This window comes from Eptatretus burgeri, chromosome 5, assembly GCF_056783735.1.
Source record: "Eptatretus burgeri isolate ZD-2024b chromosome 5, Ebu_testis_v1, whole genome shotgun sequence".
Classification (NCBI taxonomy): Eukaryota; Metazoa; Chordata; class Myxini; order Myxiniformes; family Myxinidae; genus Eptatretus; species Eptatretus burgeri.
The window spans coordinates 63,631,735-63,651,731 of record NC_140965.1 but is presented as its reverse complement, the minus strand read 5'-3'; the positions used below and the strand labels follow the sequence as shown (position 1 = coordinate 63,651,731).

The 19,997-nt window shown below is 46.1% G+C and overlaps 2 protein-coding genes across 5 annotated transcripts in view; one reads left to right on the top strand and one right to left on the bottom strand.

Moving 5' to 3' along the window:
- Window positions 1-7,708: 7,708 nt before the first annotated feature.
- Window positions 7,709-19,997, top strand: part of LOC147026554 (leucine-rich repeat and calponin homology domain-containing protein 1-like) — a 295,928-nt gene continuing 283,639 nt past the window's right edge. The window contains exons 1-2 of the mRNA XM_085882064.1: window positions 7,709-7,836; window positions 13,884-14,018. The gene's annotated coding sequence lies outside the window, so the exon portion shown is untranslated. The remainder of the gene's footprint in view (window positions 7,837-13,883; window positions 14,019-19,997) is intronic.
- LOC147026557 (protein lin-12-like) overlaps window positions 15,028-19,997 on the bottom strand; it is a 126,868-nt gene continuing 121,898 nt past the window's right edge. For 3 of the 4 annotated variants that reach the window (XM_085882070.1, XM_085882071.1, XM_085882067.1), the window contains 2 exons: window positions 16,050-16,212; window positions 15,028-15,250 (listed from right to left, as the gene is read on the bottom strand). In XM_085882070.1, coding sequence (XP_085738196.1) covers window positions 16,055-16,212 — 158 coding nt within the window. In that variant the 3' untranslated portion in view covers window positions 15,028-15,250; window positions 16,050-16,054. Of the gene's footprint in view, window positions 15,849-16,049; window positions 16,213-19,997 lie in introns of all 4 variants that reach the window. The other variant, XM_085882068.1, reaches the window with a different exon arrangement.

Genomic DNA, 19,997 nt, shown 5'->3' with positions numbered 1-19,997 from the left:
TTGCCGGGTGAATTATGGGCGGGGATTGCCGGGTGTATTGTGGGCGTGGATTGCCGGGTGAATTGTGGGCGGAGATTGCCGGGTGTATTGTGGGCGGGGATTGCCGGGTGAATTGTGGGCGGGGGTTGCCGGGTGGATTGTGGGCGAAGATTGCCGGGTGGATTGTGGGCGGAGATTGCCGGGTGTATTGTGGGGGGGGGTTGCCGGGTGAATTGTGGGCGGAGATTGCCGGGTGGATTGTGGGTGGGGATTGCCCGGTGTATTGTGGGTGGGGACTGCCGGGTGGGTGGTGGGCGGAGATTGCCGGGTGTATTGTGGGCGGGGATTGCCGGGTGAATTGTGGGCGGAGATTGCCGGGTGGATTGTGGGCGGGGATTGCCGGGTGTATTGTGGGTGGGGATTGCCGGGTGAATTGTGGGCGGGATTGCCGGGTGAATTGTGGGCGGAGATTGCCGGGTGGATTGTGGGCGGAGATTGCCCGGTGTATTGTGGGCGGAGATTGCCCGGTGTATTGTGGGCGGAGATTGCCGGGTGTATTGTGGGCGGGGATTTCCCGGTGTATTGTGGGCGGAGATTGCCGGGTGAATTGTGGGCGGAGATTGCCCGGTGTATTGTGGGCGGAGATTGCCCGGTGTATTGTGGGCGGAGATTGCCCGGTGTATTGTGGGCGGAGATTGCCGGGTGTATTGTGGGCGGAGATTGCCGGGTGAATTGTGGGCGGAGATTTCCGGGTGAATTGTGGGCGGAGATTGCCCGGTGTATTGTGGGCGGAGATTGCCCGGTGTATTGTGGGCGGAGATTGCCGGGTGTATTGTGGGCGGAGATTGCCCGGTGTATTGTTGGCGGAGATTGCCCGGTGTATTGTGGGCGGAGATTGCCAGGTGAATTGTGGGCGGGGATTGCCGGGTGGATTGTGGGCGGAGATTGCCGGGTGGATTGTGGGCGGAGATTGCCGGGTGTATTGTGGGCGGGGATTGCCGGGTGTATTGTGGGCGGAGATTGCCCGGTGTATTGTGGGCGGGGATTGCCGGGTGTATTGTAGGCGGGGATTGCCGGGTGAATTGTGGGCGGGGATTGCCGGGTGAATTGTGGGCGGAGATTGCCGGGTGTATTGTGGGTGGAGATTGCCCGGTGTATTGTGGGCGGAGATTGCCCGGTGTATTGTGGGCGGAGATTGCCGGGTGTATTGTGGGCGGAGATTGCCGGGTGTATTGTGGGCGGGGATTGCCGGGTGGATTGTGGGCGGAGATTTCCCGGTGTATTGTGGGCGGAGATTGCCGGGTGAATTGTGGGCGGGGATTGCCGGGTGTATTGTGGGCGGGGATTGCCGGGTGAATTGTGGGCGGGGATTGCCGGGTGGATTGTGGGCGGAGATTGCCGGGTGAATTGTGGGCGGAGATTGCCGGGTGGATTGTGGGCGGGGATTGCCCGGTGTATTGTGGGAGGGGATTGCCGGGTGGATTGTGGGCGGAGATTGCCGGGTGTATTGTGGGCGGGGATTGCCGGGTGAATTGTGGGCGGAGATTGCCGGGTGGATTGTGGGCGGGGATTACCGGGTGTATTGTGGGCGGAGATTGCCGGGTGGATTGTGGGCGGAGATTGCCGGGTGGATTGTGGGCGGAGATTGCCGGGTGTATTGTAGGCGGGGATTGCCGGGTGAATTGTGGGCGGGGATTGCCGGGTGAATTGTGGGCGGAGATTGCCGGGTGTATTGTGGGTGGAGATTGCCCGGTGTATTGTGGGCGGAGATTGCCCGGTGTATTGTGGGCGGAGATTGCCGGGTGCATTGTGGGCGGAGATTGCCGGGTGTATTGTGGGCGGGGATTGCCGGGTGGATTGTGGGCGGAGATTTCCCGGTGTATTGTGGGCGGAGATTGCCGGGTGAATTGTGGGCGGGGATTGCCGGGTGTATTGTGGGCGGAGATTGCCGGGTGTATTGTGGGCGGGGATTGCCGGGTGGATTGTGGGCGGAGATTTCCCGGTGTATTGTGGGCGGAGATTGCCGGGTGTATTGTGGGCGGAGATTGCCCGGTGTATTGTGGGCGGGGATTGCCGGGTGTATTGTAGGCGGGGATTGCCGGGTGAATTGTGGGCGGGGATTGCCGGGTGAATTGTGGGCGGAGATTGCCGGGTGTATTGTGGGCGGAGATTGCCCAGTGTATTGTGGGCGGAGATTGCCCGGTGTATTGTGGGCGGAGATTGCCGGGTGTATTGTGGGCGGAGATTGCCGGGTGTATTGTGGGCGGGGATTGCCGGGTGGATTGTGGGCGGAGATTTCCCGGTGTATTGTGGGCGGAGATTGCCGGGTGAATTGTGGGCGGGGATTGCCGGGTGTATTGTGGGCGGAGATTGCCCGGTGTATTGTGGGCGGAGATTGCCCGGTGTATTGTGGGCGGAGATTGCCGGGTGTATTGTGGGCGGAGATTGCCGGGTGTATTGTGGGCGGGGATTGCCGGGTGGATTGTGGGCGGAGATTTCCCGGTGTATTGTGGGCGGAGATTGCCGGGTGAATTGTGGGCGGGGATTGCCGGGTGTATTGTGGGCGGGGATTGCCGGGTGAATTGTGGGCGGGATTGCCGGGTGGATTGTGGGCGGGATTGCCGGGTGAATTGTGGGCGGGATTGCCGGGTGAATTGTAGGCGGAGATTGCCGGGTGTATTGTGGGCGGGGATTGCCGGGTGTATTGTGGGCTGAGATTGCCGGGTGTATTGTGGGAGGAGATTGCCGGGCGTATTGTGGGCGGGCATTGCCGGGTGGATTGTGGGCGGAGATTTCCCGGTGTATTGTGGGCGGAGATTGCCGGGTGAATTGTGGGCGGGGATTGCCGGGTGTATTGTGGGCGGGGATTGCCGGGTGAATTGTGGGCGGGGATTGCCGGGTGGATTGTGGGCGGAGATTGCCGGGTGAATTGTAGGCGGAGATTGCCGGGTGTATTGTGGGCGGGGATTGCCGGGTGAATTGTGGGCGGGGATTGCCGTGTGGATTGTGGGCGGAGATTGCCGGGTGGATTGTGGGCGGAGATTGCCGGGTGGGATTGTGGGCGGAGATTGCCGGGTGTATTGTGGGCGGGGATTGCCGGGTGTATTGTGGGCGGGGATTGCCGGGTGAATTGTGGGCGGGGATTGCCGGGTGAATTGTGGGCGGAGATTGCCGGGTGGATTGTGGGCGGGGATTTCCCGGTGTATTGTGGGCGGAGATTGCCGGGTGAATTGTGGGCGGAGATTGCCCGGTGTATTGTGGGCGGAGATTGCCCGGTGTATTGTGGGCGGAGATTGCCCGGTGTATTGTGGGCGGAGATTGCCGGGTGTATTGTGGGCGGAGATTGCCGGGTGAATTGTGGGCGGAGATTTCCGGGTGAATTGTGGGCGGAGATTGCCCGGTGTATTGTGGGCGGAGATTGCCCGGTGTATTGTGGGCGGAGATTGCCGGGTGTATTGTGGGCGGAGATTGCCCGGTGTATTGTTGGCGGAGATTGCCCGGTGTATTGTGGGCGGAGATTGCCAGGTGAATTGTGGGCGGGGATTGCCGGGTGGATTGTGGGCGGAGATTGCCGGGTGGATTGTGGGCGGAGATTGCCGGGTGTATTGTGGGCGGGGATTGCCGGGTGTATTGTGGGCGGAGATTGCCCGGTGTATTGTGGGCGGGGATTGCCGGGTGTATTGTAGGCGGGATTGCCGGGTGAATTGTGGGCGGGGATTGCCGGGTGAATTGTGGGCGGAGATTGCCGGGTGTATTGTGGGTGGAGATTGCTCCGGTGTATTGTGGGCGGAGATTGCCCGGTGTATTGTGGGCGGAGATTGCCGGGTGTATTGTGGGCGGAGATTGCCGGGTGTATTGTGGGCGGGGATTGCCGGGTGGATTGTGGGCGGAGATTTCCCGGTGTATTGTGGGCGGAGATTGCCGGGTGAATTGTGGGCGGTGATGGCCGGGCGTATTGTGCGCGGGGATTGCCGGGTGAATTGTGGGCGGGGATTGCCGGGTGGATTGTGGGCGGAGATTGCCGGGTGAATTGTGGGCGGAGATTGCCGGGTGGATTGTGGGCGGGGATTGCCCGGTGTATTGTGGGAGGGGATTGCTGGGTGGATTGTGGGGGGAGATTGCCGGGTGGATTGTGGGCGGGGCATGCCGGGTGAATTGTGGGCGGAGATTGCCGGGTGGATTGTGGGCGGGGATTACCGGGTGTATTGTGGGCGGAGATTGCCGGGTGGATTGTGGGCGGAGATTGCCGGGTGAATTGTGGGCGGGGATTGCCGGGTGTATTGTGGGCGGAGATTGCCGGGTGTATTGTGGGCGGGGATTGCCGGGTGGATTGTGGGCGGAGATTTCCCGGTGTATTGTGGGCGGAGATTGCCGGGTGTATTGTGGGCGGAGATTGCCCGGTGTATTGTGGGCGGGGATTGCCGGGTGTATTGTAGGCGGGGATTGCCGGGTGAATTGTGGGCGGGGATTGCCGGGTGAATTGTGGGCGGAGATTGCCGGGTGTATTGTGGGCGGAGATTGCCCAGTGTATTGTGGGCGGAGATTGCCCGGTGTATTGTGGGCGGAGATTGCCGGGTGTATTGTGGGCGGAGATTGCCGGGTGTATTGTGGGCGGGGATTGCCGGGTGGATTGTGGGCGGAGATTTCCCGGTGTATTGTGGGCGGAGATTGCCGGGTGAATTGTGGGCGGGGATTGCCGGGTGTATTGTGGGCGGAGATTGCCCGGTGTATTGTGGGCGGAGATTGCCCGGTGTATTGTGGGCGGAGATTGCCGGGTGTATTGTGGGCGGAGATTGCCGGGTGTATTGTGGGCGGGGATTGCCGGGTGGATTGTGGGCGGAGATTTCCCGGTGTATTGTGGGCGGAGATTGCCGGGTGAATTGTGGGCGGGGATTGCCGGGTGTATTGTGGGCGGGGATTGCCGGGTGAATTGTGGGCGGGGATTGCCGGGTGGATTGTGGGCGGGGATTGCCGGGTGAATTGTGGGCGGGGATTGCCGGGTGAATTGTAGGCGGAGATTGCCGGGTGTATTGTGGGCGGGGATTGCCGGGTGTATTGTGGGCGGAGATTGCCGGGTGTATTGTGGGCGGAGATTGCCGGGTGTATTGTGGGCGGGGATTGCCGGGTGGATTGTGGGCGGAGATTTCCCGGTGTATTGTGGGCGGAGATTGCCGGGTGAATTGTGGGCGGGGATTGCCGGGTGTATTGTGGGCGGGGATTGCCGGGTGAATTGTGGGCGGGGATTGCCGGGTGGATTGTGGGCGGAGATTGCCGGGTGAATTGTAGGCGGAGATTGCCGGGTGTATTGTGGGCGGGGATTGCCGGGTGAATTGTGGGCGGGGATTGCCGTGTGGATTGTGGGCGGAGATTGCCGGGTGGATTGTGGGCGGAGATTGCCGGGTGGATTGTGGGCGGAGATTGCCGGGTGTATTGTGGGCGGGGATTGCCGGGTGTATTGTGGGCGGGGATTGCCGGGTGAATTGTGGGCGGGGATTGCCGGGTGAATTGTGGGCGGAGATTGCCGGGTGGATTGTGGGCGGAGATTGCCCGGTGTATTGTGGGCGGAGATTGCCGGGTGTATTGTGGGTGGGGATTGCCGGGTGAATTGTGGGCGGAGATTTCCCGGTGTATTGTGGGCGGAGATTGCCGGGTGAATTATGGGCGGGGATCGCCGGGTGTATTGTGGGCGTGGATTGCCGGGTGAATTGTGGGCGGAGATTGCCGGGAGTATTGTGGGCGGGGATTGCCGGGTGAATTGTGGGCGGGGATTGCCGGGTGGATTGTGGGCGGAGATTGCTGGGTGGATTGTGGGCGGAGATTGCCGGGTGTATTGTGGGCGGGGATTGCCGGGTGAATTGTGGGCGGAGATTGCCGGGTGGATTGTGGGCGGGGATTGCCCGGTGTATTGTGGGCGGGGATTGCCGGGTGGATTGTGGGCGGAGATTGCCGGGTGTATTGTGGGCGGGGATTGCCGGGTGAATTGTGGGCGGAGATTGCCGGGTGGATTGTGGGCGGGGATTACCGGGTGTATTGTGGGCGGAGATTGCCGGGTGGATTGTGGGCGGAGATTGCCGGGTGGATTGTGGGCGGAGATTGCCGGGTGTATTGTGGGCGGGGATTGCCGGGTGTATTGTGGGCGGGGATTGCCGGGTGAATTGTGGGCGGGGATTGCCGGGTGAATTGTGGGCGGAGATTGCCGGGTGGATTGTGGGCGGAGATTGCCCGGTGTATTGTGGGCGGAGATTGTCGGGTGTATTGTGGGCGGGGATTGCCGGGTGAATTATGGGCAGGGATTGCTGGGTGTATTGTGGGCGTGGATTGCCGGGTGAATTGTGGGCGGAGATTGCCGGGTGTATTGTGGGCGGGGATTGCCGGGTGAATTGTGGGCGGGGATTGCCGGGTGGATTGTGGGCGGAGATTGCCGGGTGGATTGTGGGCGGAGATTGCCGGGTGTATTGTGGGCGGGATTGCCGGGTGAATTGTGGGCGGAGATTGCCGGGTGGATTGTGGGTGGGGATTGCCCGGTGTATTGTGGGTGGGGATTGCCGGATGGATTGTGGGCGGAGATTGCCGGGTGTATTGTGGGCGGGGATTGCCGGGTGAATTGTGGGCGGAGATTGCCGGGTGGATTGTGGGCGGGGATTGCCGGGTGTATTGTGGGTGGGGATTGCCGGGTGAATTGTGGGCGGAGATTGCCGGGTGGATTGTGGGCGGAGATTGCCCGGTGTATTGTGGGCGGAGATTGCCCGGTGTATTGTGGGCGGAGATTGCCGGGTGTATTGTGGGCGGGGATTTCCCGGTGTATTGTGGGCGGAGATTGCCGGGTGAATTGTGGGCGGAGATTGCCCGGTGTATTGTGGGCGGAGATTGCCCGGTGTATTGTGGGCGGAGATTGCCCAGTGTATTGTGGGCGGAGATTGCCGGGTGTATTGTGGGCGGAGATTGCCGGGTGAATTGTGGGCGGAGATTGCCGGGTGAATTGTGGGCGGGGTTAATGCGGAAAAGCGACGTTTTTTGTGCTGAATCGTTTTCTGTGTGACGTCGGAAGTTGATTTTCTGAGCAGGAAGTGATGATCTTCCTGTTCCGTTAGTTGTTGACGCGCAGCGTTATAACTCTCGTTCTTCATTGTTTTTTATTTATTTAATTTTTTTTTTGCACGGCGACAACGTGCTGTTATATAATTGGCTACTCTGTCCTGTGCCTTCTGTCACACTTATGGCCGCGTACGTCCCTTTGATCTCAGGGCTATAAATATAAATTTGTCCAACGTCACAACTCTTCCCATCATGCATGCTAATTCACCGTGTGTACATTTAAATTTTATAACCGCAAAATTGTTTCATCATTCTTAATCTCGACTTTACTGCCCCCAGCCGCGCGATATCGAAGTATTCGCTTCTTGTTTTTTATTTAATTTTTTACACAGGAAATTAAATCATTCTCGTAATTAATACGTGTTTTCGGCGGTGTATTGGTACGCTTTATTGCGTATGATTTTATGGCCAACACCTGCGATGACGAATTGAAAATTAAATTCAAACTTCGATTTAATTCCGAATCCTTATGTTATATTTATACGAATTTTTCGTTTACATGTCAACAATGAAGATGAAGAAGATCCGATAAAAAAAAACCCGGAGTGGCAGATTCCACGTCAGTTTCACCTGACTCCGTTAATCACGTGACCCATTTTCCTTTTCTCTTGGAGACGTCACGGTGACGACTATGTTTTGGTCACGTGGTACGGCTAATAACCTCCGGTCGGCAGAAAGGATTGTCAACACACATCGCTGAAGAAGATTCCTGGGTGCACGGCAATGCACATGGACGAAATTTGTAATATTTGTCGAATAATGGTAAGCTATGACGTCGTGGTTGGGTATACTGTATACCAATCGTTTAAAAATAATTTCATCCGAGACCAACTGGGAGTGATCGACGACGGAGTGGTTTCAGGTGATCATCAGAACGAACTGAACTGTCATTTTACCTCAGCTCTGATAACTACTACTCGTTATTATGAACGGAATGAAACAATTTCATTACAAGATATTTAATTATTGGGGGTATTTACCAAAAAATTTACTCGTCACAAGGGTCCTCGTTTTTCACACACAAACAAAGCCGCACGTTCTCGATCATTAGTGTAGGCATATTTGCAATTTCGTGTATTTTTTTGTTAAAAGCAAAAAACTCATTTGATTTTGTAAGAAGGTATTTAAGAAGCTTTAAAAAAAAATTAGGGTGGCATTTTTTCTGAACATTATTGGGGTATGAAATCCAAGATGGCGTCCAAAATGGCCGCCGAACACTAATTAATGCGATATCTTCGCGAATACAGTACATGTGATACAATTACAAATGAAGTGTCTAAATATATGTTTTCTGAGACCAGGAATCTAATGGAATCATCAAATTTATGTTACTAGGGTGGGCCCGTAGGTGAGTGCCAGTATGTGCAGCCTCTCTCTCTCAAACCTCGAAAAGGCACATCCGCGGGTCCCCAGCAATATTCCTGGCAAGTTTCAATCGTGCAAAAGAAATAATAAAAAATAAATAAATAAACATTAATTGTGATGTCATTCGTGACGTCATAACACCGTGTCCTGTCATTGGTCGACAGATAAATGGCCGTAACTTGGGAACCGCTCGTCCGGTTAATATCAAACCTTGAAAAGCACATCCGCGGGGCCCTGGCAATATTCCTGGCAAGTTTCAATCAGATCGGACCATCGATCGTGCAAAAAAAAATGAACAAATAAATAAACATTAATTGTGACGTCATTCGTGACGTCATCCATGACGTCATAGCACCGTGTGTTGTCATTGGTCGACAGATAAATGGCCGTAACTTGGGAACCACTCGTCCAATCGATATCAAACCTCGAAAAGGCACATCCGCGGGTCCCCAGCAATATTCCTGGCAAGTTTCAATGAGATCGGACCGGCGGTCGTCAAGAAACGGCAGTCGCAGACAGACACAGACAGACAGACAGACAGACACACAGACACACACAGAGATTGCTGGAATTAAAGATAGATATGTGATATGCAATAGGCAAAGCCAAAAAGCGAATGTAGAATTCTTCTTACATTCGCTTCTGACTTTACCTATAACTTGTTGACAACTGTATACGCAATTTCCGGTTACTTCGGCCTGGATTCGGGATCAGCGATCAAATAACGTAAATCACGATTAAAAATTATTTTTTGATGATGCGGGAGATATCTTTATTAAAATCAGTGGAGGAAATATACACCATGTCTGATATTATTTGGGTCTTTCGTGTCTCTGACGATGCCTTTATGTCCCGGCATGCATCATTCCTCATGACAAAAACCGGAAACAAAAAAAAAAACGGAAGCAAAAGGGTCATAGGCAATGACACGGATTCACAATTGCCATGGTATTGTGTTGTTTTTGTTGTTTTCTCTTCTCCCATGTGCACACGTCAAATGATATTCATAAGATAGAAATAAAACCCAATCGTGTTTAAACACCGCACAGCGTTTAAAAACAACCGGAAGCAAAAGGTCATATCCAACGACACGGATTCCAAATAGCCAGGGGTATTGTGTTGTTGTTGTTGTTGTTTCCTATTCTCTCACATGCACGCGTTAAGTATGAAGCTCACTGCGTTCGCTATGATCTACATGCCAAATTCCAAAATGGCCACCGCGCACCCGCAATGTAAGCTATACCTTCTCCCTTTGCATGCATTACCAAGCCAACAGGATTTTGTAATTACAAACCAAGTATCTACCTATTTAAAGACATGTATTTTTCACAAAGAATACATAATTAACAAACCAACAAACAGATCTAAATAAAATTAAATACTTGAATTACTGTTCAATACAGTGTTCAATCTCTTAAATCGTTTGAACAGGAAGATGCAAAAAGTCATACTGATTAAATGCCTGGCTTTCATTTAGTAGTTTTAACAATGGATATCAAGTGAATTATTATTTTCTAAATGTCATAGAATGTAACACCTCAATCTTCACAGTCTTCATTTATCCCTGGCCGATGGTAAGGGGAGTCTCAGTGCGGTGTTTGAAAATGACTTCTTCATGTTTTGTTTCATAGGTGACCTGCCGATCAGACTTGTATGCACATACGAAATGTTGTGCCAGCACAGATGCACTTTGGTTCATAGATTCGGCCCTGCTGATTGTTTTAACCTGATGTAAACCTTGGATAGCATGCTTGCAGAACAGTTCAACCAAAGCAGGTGGTTCATAATTATCAAATGTTCCTTCGAATTTCCATGGGGTTGCGCTTGCAATATCTCTTCTCGGTATTTTAGCTTCTTTCAGAAGGACTTTCACATCTTCTCATGTCTTTTGTATCGATGGCCAATGCACCAGCTAACAGGGTTTCCTTGGCTTTTGTAGAAAGTACTTGCTCAGGTTTTGTTTTGTCTGGAGGCCTGGTGAAGTGCACATCAGCGATGTTGTCCAAAATCAGTTGCTTTCAGTATGGTTTGTATCGCGGATTGTCGGGTAAAGGGAACCCATTGGCTTCCAGCAAACCAACATATGATTGTTCAATGTCGTTCATATTCAAAGCTGAACTGTTAGATGTGTCATTCATTTCAGTTTCCACCATGTCGAGCATCTCCAGGTCAGACACTAACTGTGCAAAATGAACATGCTGTTTTGGAGGTCTGTTAGCTTTTTCTGTCTCGTTTTGCATGGCCTAAACACAGAAGGTGATACTTCATGTCCTCAGCAACTGCTGTAAGAAGATCAGTTGAGCCTACAACATTGCTCAGTCTGACTTTCAAAAGTTTTCTGTCTGTTTGTTGACCAATGGCTTTGAGCTGAGCTCCCATGTTTTCAGTTGAGACGTCGTGCAATTTGTCTGCTTTGTCTTCCAGACAAATGACACACATCTCCTTGTCGAAAGCCTGGTAGATCGCTGTGATGTGGAACCACTTGTAGATGCAGCATCAGATTTTGGTGGTTGTCCTATTGTCTTCTGATTTTACATCACTGGCGCTGCCTGTCGCTTGTCCTTTCTCATATCTGGTCTTGGCTCGTTCAATGCATGTTTTATTTGTGAGATCCTTATAACATGTCTTGTGGTATGAAACACCATTCTGTAACAGTTCATGGGCAGACAAACCTTTTATGCGATCCTTTAATGCAGAGAATTCTGTTTCCCCATATGAACATAAAACATCAGTTGTAATTACTTTCTCCACTGAAGGCAAAGAAAGACGAAGCACATAGTTTGTATAATCTGTTTGCTTGCTGCTTAACTGGCAAATATAGCATAGTTCAAAATCCACTGTTTTTTACTTGTTAGATGAAGACTCTGCCATTTTGGTTAATCCAAGGTCTCTAAGCTATGTTATCATGGGTTATGGTTGCTGTGGGTACATGCAGCCTGCAAAAGAAGAAAATAATATGTTAGTACACCATAAAATGGACAAGTGGAACCTTAACATAAAGCGAACAAACTGCTGCCGATGACTGGATTCGAACGTAAATTTTCCGGCCGCCATGTTGAAATAAAAAGGCAGCCTCTGTCTCATTGTGCAAAATAAAAAGATTAATAGTCAGGTGGAAGTTATTGTTATTATAGTCACCTCTATATACAAGTTCCAAGCCAAACTCATTCACAGTGATTATGGCATGATCTAACGATTAATTAATTAAGCTCCACCACATCCAAGGCTTTCCCGGAAAATCCTCTATGCATTATCCTATTATACGGCGAGACAGTTTTCCCAGAAGATTTTGCGGTGATAGCAAAAGAAAATGGTTCGGGTCTTGTTGAGAGTGGTTCCAAGCAGTTCATGCTGAAAATTTTTTTTAAACCACATTAAGTTAATTTTAGTGTCAAATTTAGGGCGCTTTGCTATGGTGGTGGCCATCTTGGATTTCAGGCCGTTAGAATGCTCAGAAAAAATTCTACCCTAATTTTTTTTTCATGTTTATAGTATCATCTAACAGAATCAAGTGCGTTTTTGCTTTTTAAAAAAAAAAATACACGAATCCTTTTTTTTCATGACAAATATGCCTACACTACATCCTCTGATCATGTAGATGGTTCGAGAACCTGGACAGCTGCATCACCTTTGAAAATCAGAACTAGAACATGGCTGAAAACCTCTCCACGTCTGGAAAATATTGTATCAAGATGAATTATAATTGCCCACCTTGTACATCGGATGCTTTTACCCCGCACACTCAAACTGAGGAGCAGGGTTGAGCTATTGGTTCACTTGTCTGTCTGTCTGTCTATCTGTCCTGTCTTTCCTGTCTCCAAACATCAATTAATGATCGTGGAACAACTTGATTTCAATTAAACGTTTTCTTTTCAACATGAATGGGAAAACGAACTTGTAGTTCAACAGTACTTTGGCTCTGAATTCGTCCAGACCACACACACACACACACACACACACACACACACACACACACACACACACACACACACACACACACACACACACACACACACACACACACACACACACACACACACACACACACACACACACACTTATTCTATCTGCCTGTCTGTAAATCAAACAAAATTGAAAATCGTTCCAAACAGGAAACTTACTGTCTTAAATGACGTCAAAATGAACACAAACAGGAGTGAAAACATAACCCTCGTCCACCTGAGATGGTCGACGAACACTTCACCTCGACGATGAGTTTCCGTCCACCCGTGTTTGTCAGTTTTATATCCAGTACAAGCAGAGTTCCCACCCTCTGGGTGGGTAGAGCTTGCGCATGACTTAATGACAAAAGTATAATCTGTGTTTCGCAAGAAGACTGTGGATGTTTGTGTGGTGTGAGCCTAAAAGGTTAAAGATGGTCTAATGGGTCTCAAGTTCACGTTCCAAATTCCAATGGTACTGAGGATCTAATTAATGGGTCGAAAGGGTTGGATCTCGAAAGCAAGTAAATGTCTAAGCCTCTAAAGGGTCTAAAGACATCTCAACGGATGTAAAAAGGTCTCTGTGATCTCAAGCTCCAAATGGTCAAGGGTCTGAGCTGTCTAACATATCTGAATGGTGTTAAGGTTGATGGGGTGTAAAGGGACTTAAGGGATGTAAAGGTCTAAAGGGTCTTGGGGGGTGTCTCAAGGTTCTTGGGGGGGGGAGATCTCGAGGGTCTTCTGGTGTGTGTTTTTAGCTTGTTAGAAGCAAAACACATTTTTAAACAAGAAACTGAATTCATGCAAAAACGGACTCATTTGAATAATTCAAGCATTTTTAATGACACATTAGCTTGGTCTGACCCCGTTTTTTGTTCCAAATCACTATTTGAATGCAGAACACGTGTTTTTAATCAAATCGTGAAAACTTTAGCTTGTACTAAGCAAAACAACACATTTTACATGGAGAACCATATTCATGCAAAATCAGTGTTATTGGCCTTATCAAGGCATTTTTAACAAAATATCGAATTCTGAGCATGTTCTTGTTCAAAAATCACAATTGTAATGCAGGAATGCATGGTTTTCATCAAATAGTGTGTATTTAGCTTGTACCAAGTGTGTATTTTTTCATCAAATAGTGTGTATTTAGCTTGTACCAAGTGTGTATTTTTTCATCAAATAGTGTGTATTTAGCTTGTACTAAGTGTGTATTTTTTTCATCAAATAGTGTGTATTTAGCTTGTACTGTGTGTATTTTTTCATCAAATAGTGTGTATTTAGCTTGTACTATGTGTATTTTTTCATGAAATAGTGTGTATTTAGCTTGTACTGTGTGTATTTTTTTTCATCAAATAGTGTGTATTTAGCTTGTACTGTGTGTATTTTTTCATCAAATAGTGTGTATTTAGCATGTACTAAGTGTGTATTTTTTCATTAAATAGTGTGCATTTTAACTTCTCAAGGCTGGTGGAAATGCTGTACTCATGTCATTGCATGCAGTTCTGTGCTCTGCCTGGAACACAGGCATCATCCCAACTGACTGGAGGAGGGGCCTTGTTGTCCCTCTCTGGAAAGGGAAGGGTGATCACCAGGATTGCAACAACTACCGAGGGGTGACGCTGCTTTCAGTGCCAGGTATGTTTTTGCTTGGATAATTAATTCTTGAAAGGGTTCGCCAACATCTGCTTGAGCACCAGTACCCAGGGCAGTCAGGCTTTACACCAAAGAGGTCAACAATTGACTCTTGGGTCTCACTCTCAGCCATGATCTCTTGGGAAAATGACATTTCAAAATTGGCCTCCAATGCCAGACGCTGATTGGGCATCCTCTGTTGTGTGAAGTCCATCTTTGGCACACCTGAGCTCCGATCCACGTACCAGGCTTTATCTGCAGCTTGATGGAGAACTGCTCTCCCTTCTGGGATGGCTTTGCACAGTGAGATGGTCACATCCTACCTCACATCTTTCTCAGCTTGACGCTGCGGAAACCAAGGCTTTCAAGGTCATTGGAATCTCTCGCAATGAAACTGAGTCTATGGGCCTGTCACTTCGCTATCACAGACAGGTCAGTGATCTCTCTGTCTTCTTCCACCTCTTTTCTGGTCTTGCATCCTCTGCCTTCTCCGTGCTTTCTCCCCCCCCCCCAAGTATCTTCAGGATGCACGCAGTCCACTAGCAACCCCCTCCTCATGAAACTGCCTTAATCCAGAATTAATTAACTGCTCACCTTCACATATTCGTTCCTCTTTCCCCCCCCCCCCACCTTCAGGAACCAACTTCCACACGTTCACCACCATCTCTTGTCACCCCCAATCTAAAACTATGATCTTTTCTACACCCATTAAACCACTCCCTTCCCCTCCCAAAATTTTGCTTCTTCATCCACCTTGTCCACCCCTTGCATTCTCCCCTACCCCTCATCGTTACTTGCATCTCTTGTTTGTCTCTCTCCATCTATTTTTGCCCTTCACCCTGATGCTGGCGTTTCCTCATTTTTCTGCTGTTCCCTTTGTTATGTTGTAGCCTGATCTGTTCTGTGTCCTAGCTTATACAAAAAAAAAACGTTTAGACCACAACTAAAAAGTGAGCCCATCACACATATTTACTCCAAAGGATAAGAAAGCAAATGCAAACTGTAAACCACATCAAGTGAGTGAATGTTTATTGAATGCGCATTCTGTTATTATTATTCGAAAAACTGGTGGTGGTCAAAGATATTGTTTCAATAAGAATTTTTCACACAGTGATATACGTGAAGAGTGCATCACAAATATAAACACTATTTCATCATCAAATCCAATAACTAATACTTCGTGATCAAACGTCTTCATTAATTTTAAAGACATCCAGCGGACAGGTAAATGTTTGCTGTGGAGGAGAAAGTTGAAAAACAAACACATTAAATGCAATGTCACATTTTATAAATTTATGAAAATGTGTTGAAATACCAGGGAGAAACTTTAAATTTTGATTTCTGCATATGTGCTTATCAGTGGAAATGTATGTTTGCGGGATACAGTGAGAAACTAGAAGGGCACTCGGTCGAGTGCATACCTCAACCACGTAATGCTGATTCACAACAACATATTGAACCCATATATTTTTGAAATATCATGCTATATAATTGTTTTTGGCCCCATCTCTCAATGGTGAATGATCACTTAAAAAAAATTAAATAATTATCGGATCTGGATTTGGATCTTCACCCGAATTGAATCTATTTTTCCTTGTCACACACCTAACCTGTCCACCAAGTTTCGTCCGAATCTGTCAACTTTTTGAGATATTGTGCTATATATCATTTTGGCCCAATCTCTCTCTCAATGGTGAAGAATCACTTTAAAAATTCTTGAAGTCGGATCCTGATCTGGATCTTCACCAAAATCTAATCAGTTCGTCCTTGTCACACACACCCAACATGCCCACCAAATTTCATCTGGATCCATCCACAACTTTTTGAGATATCCTGCACACAGACAGACAAACAAACAGACATAGAGGGGTGAAAACATAACCTCCTTCACCTTTGGTGGCAGATGTAATTATGCTGTGTGCTACCCACTCTCAAAGGTGTCATGAACTTATGTGGAAACCAATGAAAACGTCATGTATGGTGGATAATCACATTTGTGTGTTTGCGTTTTCGTGTGTTATGTGGCATACACACGCGTTTCAGTGTGCGTTTCCAAAGTCCTCATCAACACAGACATTGCTGGTACCAGCTTGCAGGTGATATCCTTCAGAACATTCACAGTAGAAACTTCCTGGCAAGTTAATGCAACGATCGCAGAATGGCACGTTGCCTTTGTCACTCTCACATTCATCTTCATCTGCATGCACCAGTCAAAAAGCCCAAACTGTAAGGCCAATAAAGCACATTGAACATAAATAGAGCTTACCTTATTGATGCAAATAGCATGAGTAGTGTATTCACATAAAGTTTCCAGCTTAATATACCATTTGTAATGCAAACTGCCTTATAATATGGCATAAATTGCAAGAGTGAGGAAATAATTTCAAAATCTTTTGCTCACTGTTTTGGGGGTGCACAGGGGGGTGGGGCTTGTATGGGTGGAGCTTGTGTGGATGTGGCTTGTGTGGGGGGAGCAATTTTTAAAAATTAAATAAACATGTTGTGTGGGAACTAATAAACTAATCACTAATTATGTAGATATGATGGATGTGGATGTGGCTTATGTGGGTGGGGTTTGCGTGGGTGGAGTTTGTGTGGGTGGGGTTTGCGTGAGTGGAGTCAAAAGGGGCGGATCAAAAAAAATCAATTTATCTTTGGCTTTTGTAATTCCTGTGAATAAAATGAACCTAAAATCTCTTCCCCCTTTAAATCACATAATTTGTAAGTCCAATGGTTTTTTTTTTCAATTTATCTTTATCTTTTGTAATTCCTGTGAATAAAATGAACCTAAAATCTCTTCCCCCTTTAAATCGCATCATTTGTGAGTCCAAGGAACTGTACCGACGACATAAACGATTTTAAAAAGTTCATTTGTCCATCTCTTGGTGTAACCTTTTTCAAAATGAGATTTCCACCTGTATATTCTTACGATATCACCAACTTTGAACTTAGGCTTTCTGGAATTAATCTTTTTCATATTTTAATTTTGTAAATGTTTCTGATGGTTTAAATTTCGTTGAGGTATGAATCGTGTCGTTGTACTTATCTACAATGTCCTGAATTAAAGATAACCATTGTTGAGAACCGAGTTGAGTGATTTATTTATTTTATTTTTTTATATAGTCTCCCTTTTAAAGTGTGATTAAAACGCTCAATAACAACCGCTTTTCATTCACTAACGCAGGGTTAAAGGTGCTGTATAATGTAATGTTGTTATTTTAAAGAAAATTCATAAATGTTTTGTTGTAGAACTCTGTACCCTCATCAGTCCACAATTTTTTTCAGTTTTCTCTTGCTTTTATTGAATATCTGTTGGAAAGCTAACATAAGAGTATTACCTGTTTTGTTTTTTCAAAGGGACAACCCACGTATATTTACTCCTCAAATCAATAACGGTTAAAGCATACTTGTACCCCTTATCATTATTGAGTTCAATTAAATCAGCGGACCAGATATAATCAACTTCCTTGGAATAAACCTTCCTTCTATGAAACTTTGTGAATATTGGTTTATGTAATTCATCAGCGAATTGCTCTTCAATCTTAATGACATCATTAGAGCCTATAAGTTTTTTGAATTTCCAAGCCCAAGTTTCAATTTAGCACTGATCATCTTCTTCACTATGAACCTATCAACTTTCTCTCTCAAGGTTGGATTTTGTATCAGAGACAAATTATACAACATTTCTCTATCGGATTCATGTTTTTCTTCCAACATTGTGCTATTTCCATAATCAATATCGTGCCTCATGCACACTTCATCAACCCTATTGAAGGGTTTGCTCCATGGTTTAGGATTGTCAGCCTCATCTAATCTTTTATTCAAGTTTGTTCCTGGACCACAGAAAGAATACCCTGGTAGATGTAATTCATCTGGTATTCCAGTAGTTGTAAATTTACTTCCTGATAAAAACTTTTGCATATCTCCCCCTCGTTTGTGTTTGGTGATGAATTCACTCTTTTTGAGCCACACACCGAACATGTACCTTTTTGTATAACCCTATTATTTTTACTTTTAACATGCGAGATATTTTTACTCTTGGTTTTCTTTTTACATTTTAGACAATAACTCATTTACTTATGTGAAAAATTCCAACAGAGTGCAAAAACTTTTAGTTTCCAACATGCACATTAGAATCTTAATTTTTAAAACATAAAGGTTCCTTAGAAATTATAAAGGTCAACAGGGAAATTTTCCTTTTCTTCATCATTAAAGTGGACGTGTTCAAATAAATCCTTTTCTTTAAATATTTCGTCAAACTCTTTATTAACATTAATACGAGTTGTAATTTCTTCTTCACTAATACTTGTATCTCTGCTTTTCATATGTTTGCGTTGAGTTTCTTCATCAACATCAAAACCGAATGATAAAATCTTAACCCCATTACCACTCAGATGTTTAATAATTTGTCTCATTCCTTCTGGATTAGTTTCTAATATCCCAAGACCACCAGATTTTAGTTTCTTTAACTTGCTCTTACAATGTGAATATTTTGTTATGCCAAGAGAAACCTCTTGAAATATTTGGCCTTCATTCCTCAATCGCATATGTTCCTCGACTGAAATATAGTAATAATCTTCACCTTCTCCTTCTCCTGGTCACATTGCTCTGGTTGTTGTAGATACAATAGGAATCACATGGTGTTTTCAAAGAAAATTTACAATATTTTCATTTGTACTATATAAGAACCTTGATTTATGAAAGTTTTTTCCAGAAGCAGATTTACCCACAAGATTTATAATAATAGTTGTCATTTATATATGTAATTGTTTATAAAATAAAAAATATATCTTTTAATATCACATCTTGTTTCACAACAATATATTTGTATTTTTCAGTCGTCTGCTTCATATAATCCCCAAATTCCTTTTTACAACATAATGGAGAACAATTGTCTCTCCAAAAATTGTTTATATCTTTTGAATTTAACTTGAATAAAATAAAAGTATTAGCATTGTTTCTTATTGAGCGACGAGGGAGTTGAAAGTATGATTGACTAAGATAAATACAATTACAAGAAGAATGTCTCCCTCTTGTGTAGTAGCTATCCATTACCGTTTGGTTTCTCTCATTAACTAACACAATCATCAAAGATAGCGAGGTTCTTTTTTGATTTATCCAAATCTTGGGGAGGAGGTATATCATCCGTATTATCACTAAGAATACAAGTTATCGGCTTTGATTTCTTTTTATATCTCTGTGTATCACAAAACAGTTGTATTATATGTTCAATGTTGTAATCATTTAGTTTGTTTTGAAGTTTCAATAAACCGATTATATCTTCTTTTTGAAGACCAGCATTAAAACCTTGTAAGAGTAGTTGATACTCAGGTTGAAAACTCGACTTTGTGAAAATTATTAAATTATCATAATCTAAAAAGTTGGGAGTAAGGAGCATTTTTAAATGTAAGCAGGTGTTTCCACATCCGCTTGAACCAACTATGAGACATCTTAATGAATTTGGAAGATTTTTATGGTTGTTAAATTTTATCTTATTTTCCCAAATGGGTAAAAAAATCATTAATTTATATATTTGGAAAACAGGTTATTTAATTTTTTATTGGCTTTTTTTTAGAAACTATGTTTTATCCTAAATTCACGTTTAATTTCAAGATAATCCATTATTTATTTATACCATATCTTGTGTTGATATTTCCCTGAAAATGACAATCGTTAATAATATAAATCATTAATCCACGAAACATGGTCGTCATTTGTTCAGTCTCTTCTCTTGTAAGAAAAGGTGTATTATCATCATACTTTACATTCATTTCTCGAATCAATCTTGTAAAGTAATTCATTTTTGGTGTAAATCTCAAAGAATTATAATCCTTTTTACATTTTTTTATTATCATTAATTGGAAGATAATCACAGAATATACATTGTTTATAGGCTTTGACTCTGTGTTTAATCCCCGTCTTTCACATGCAGGACAATTCTCAAATTTGTCATGTGGGGAATCAGGAAATTCAAGAGGCTCC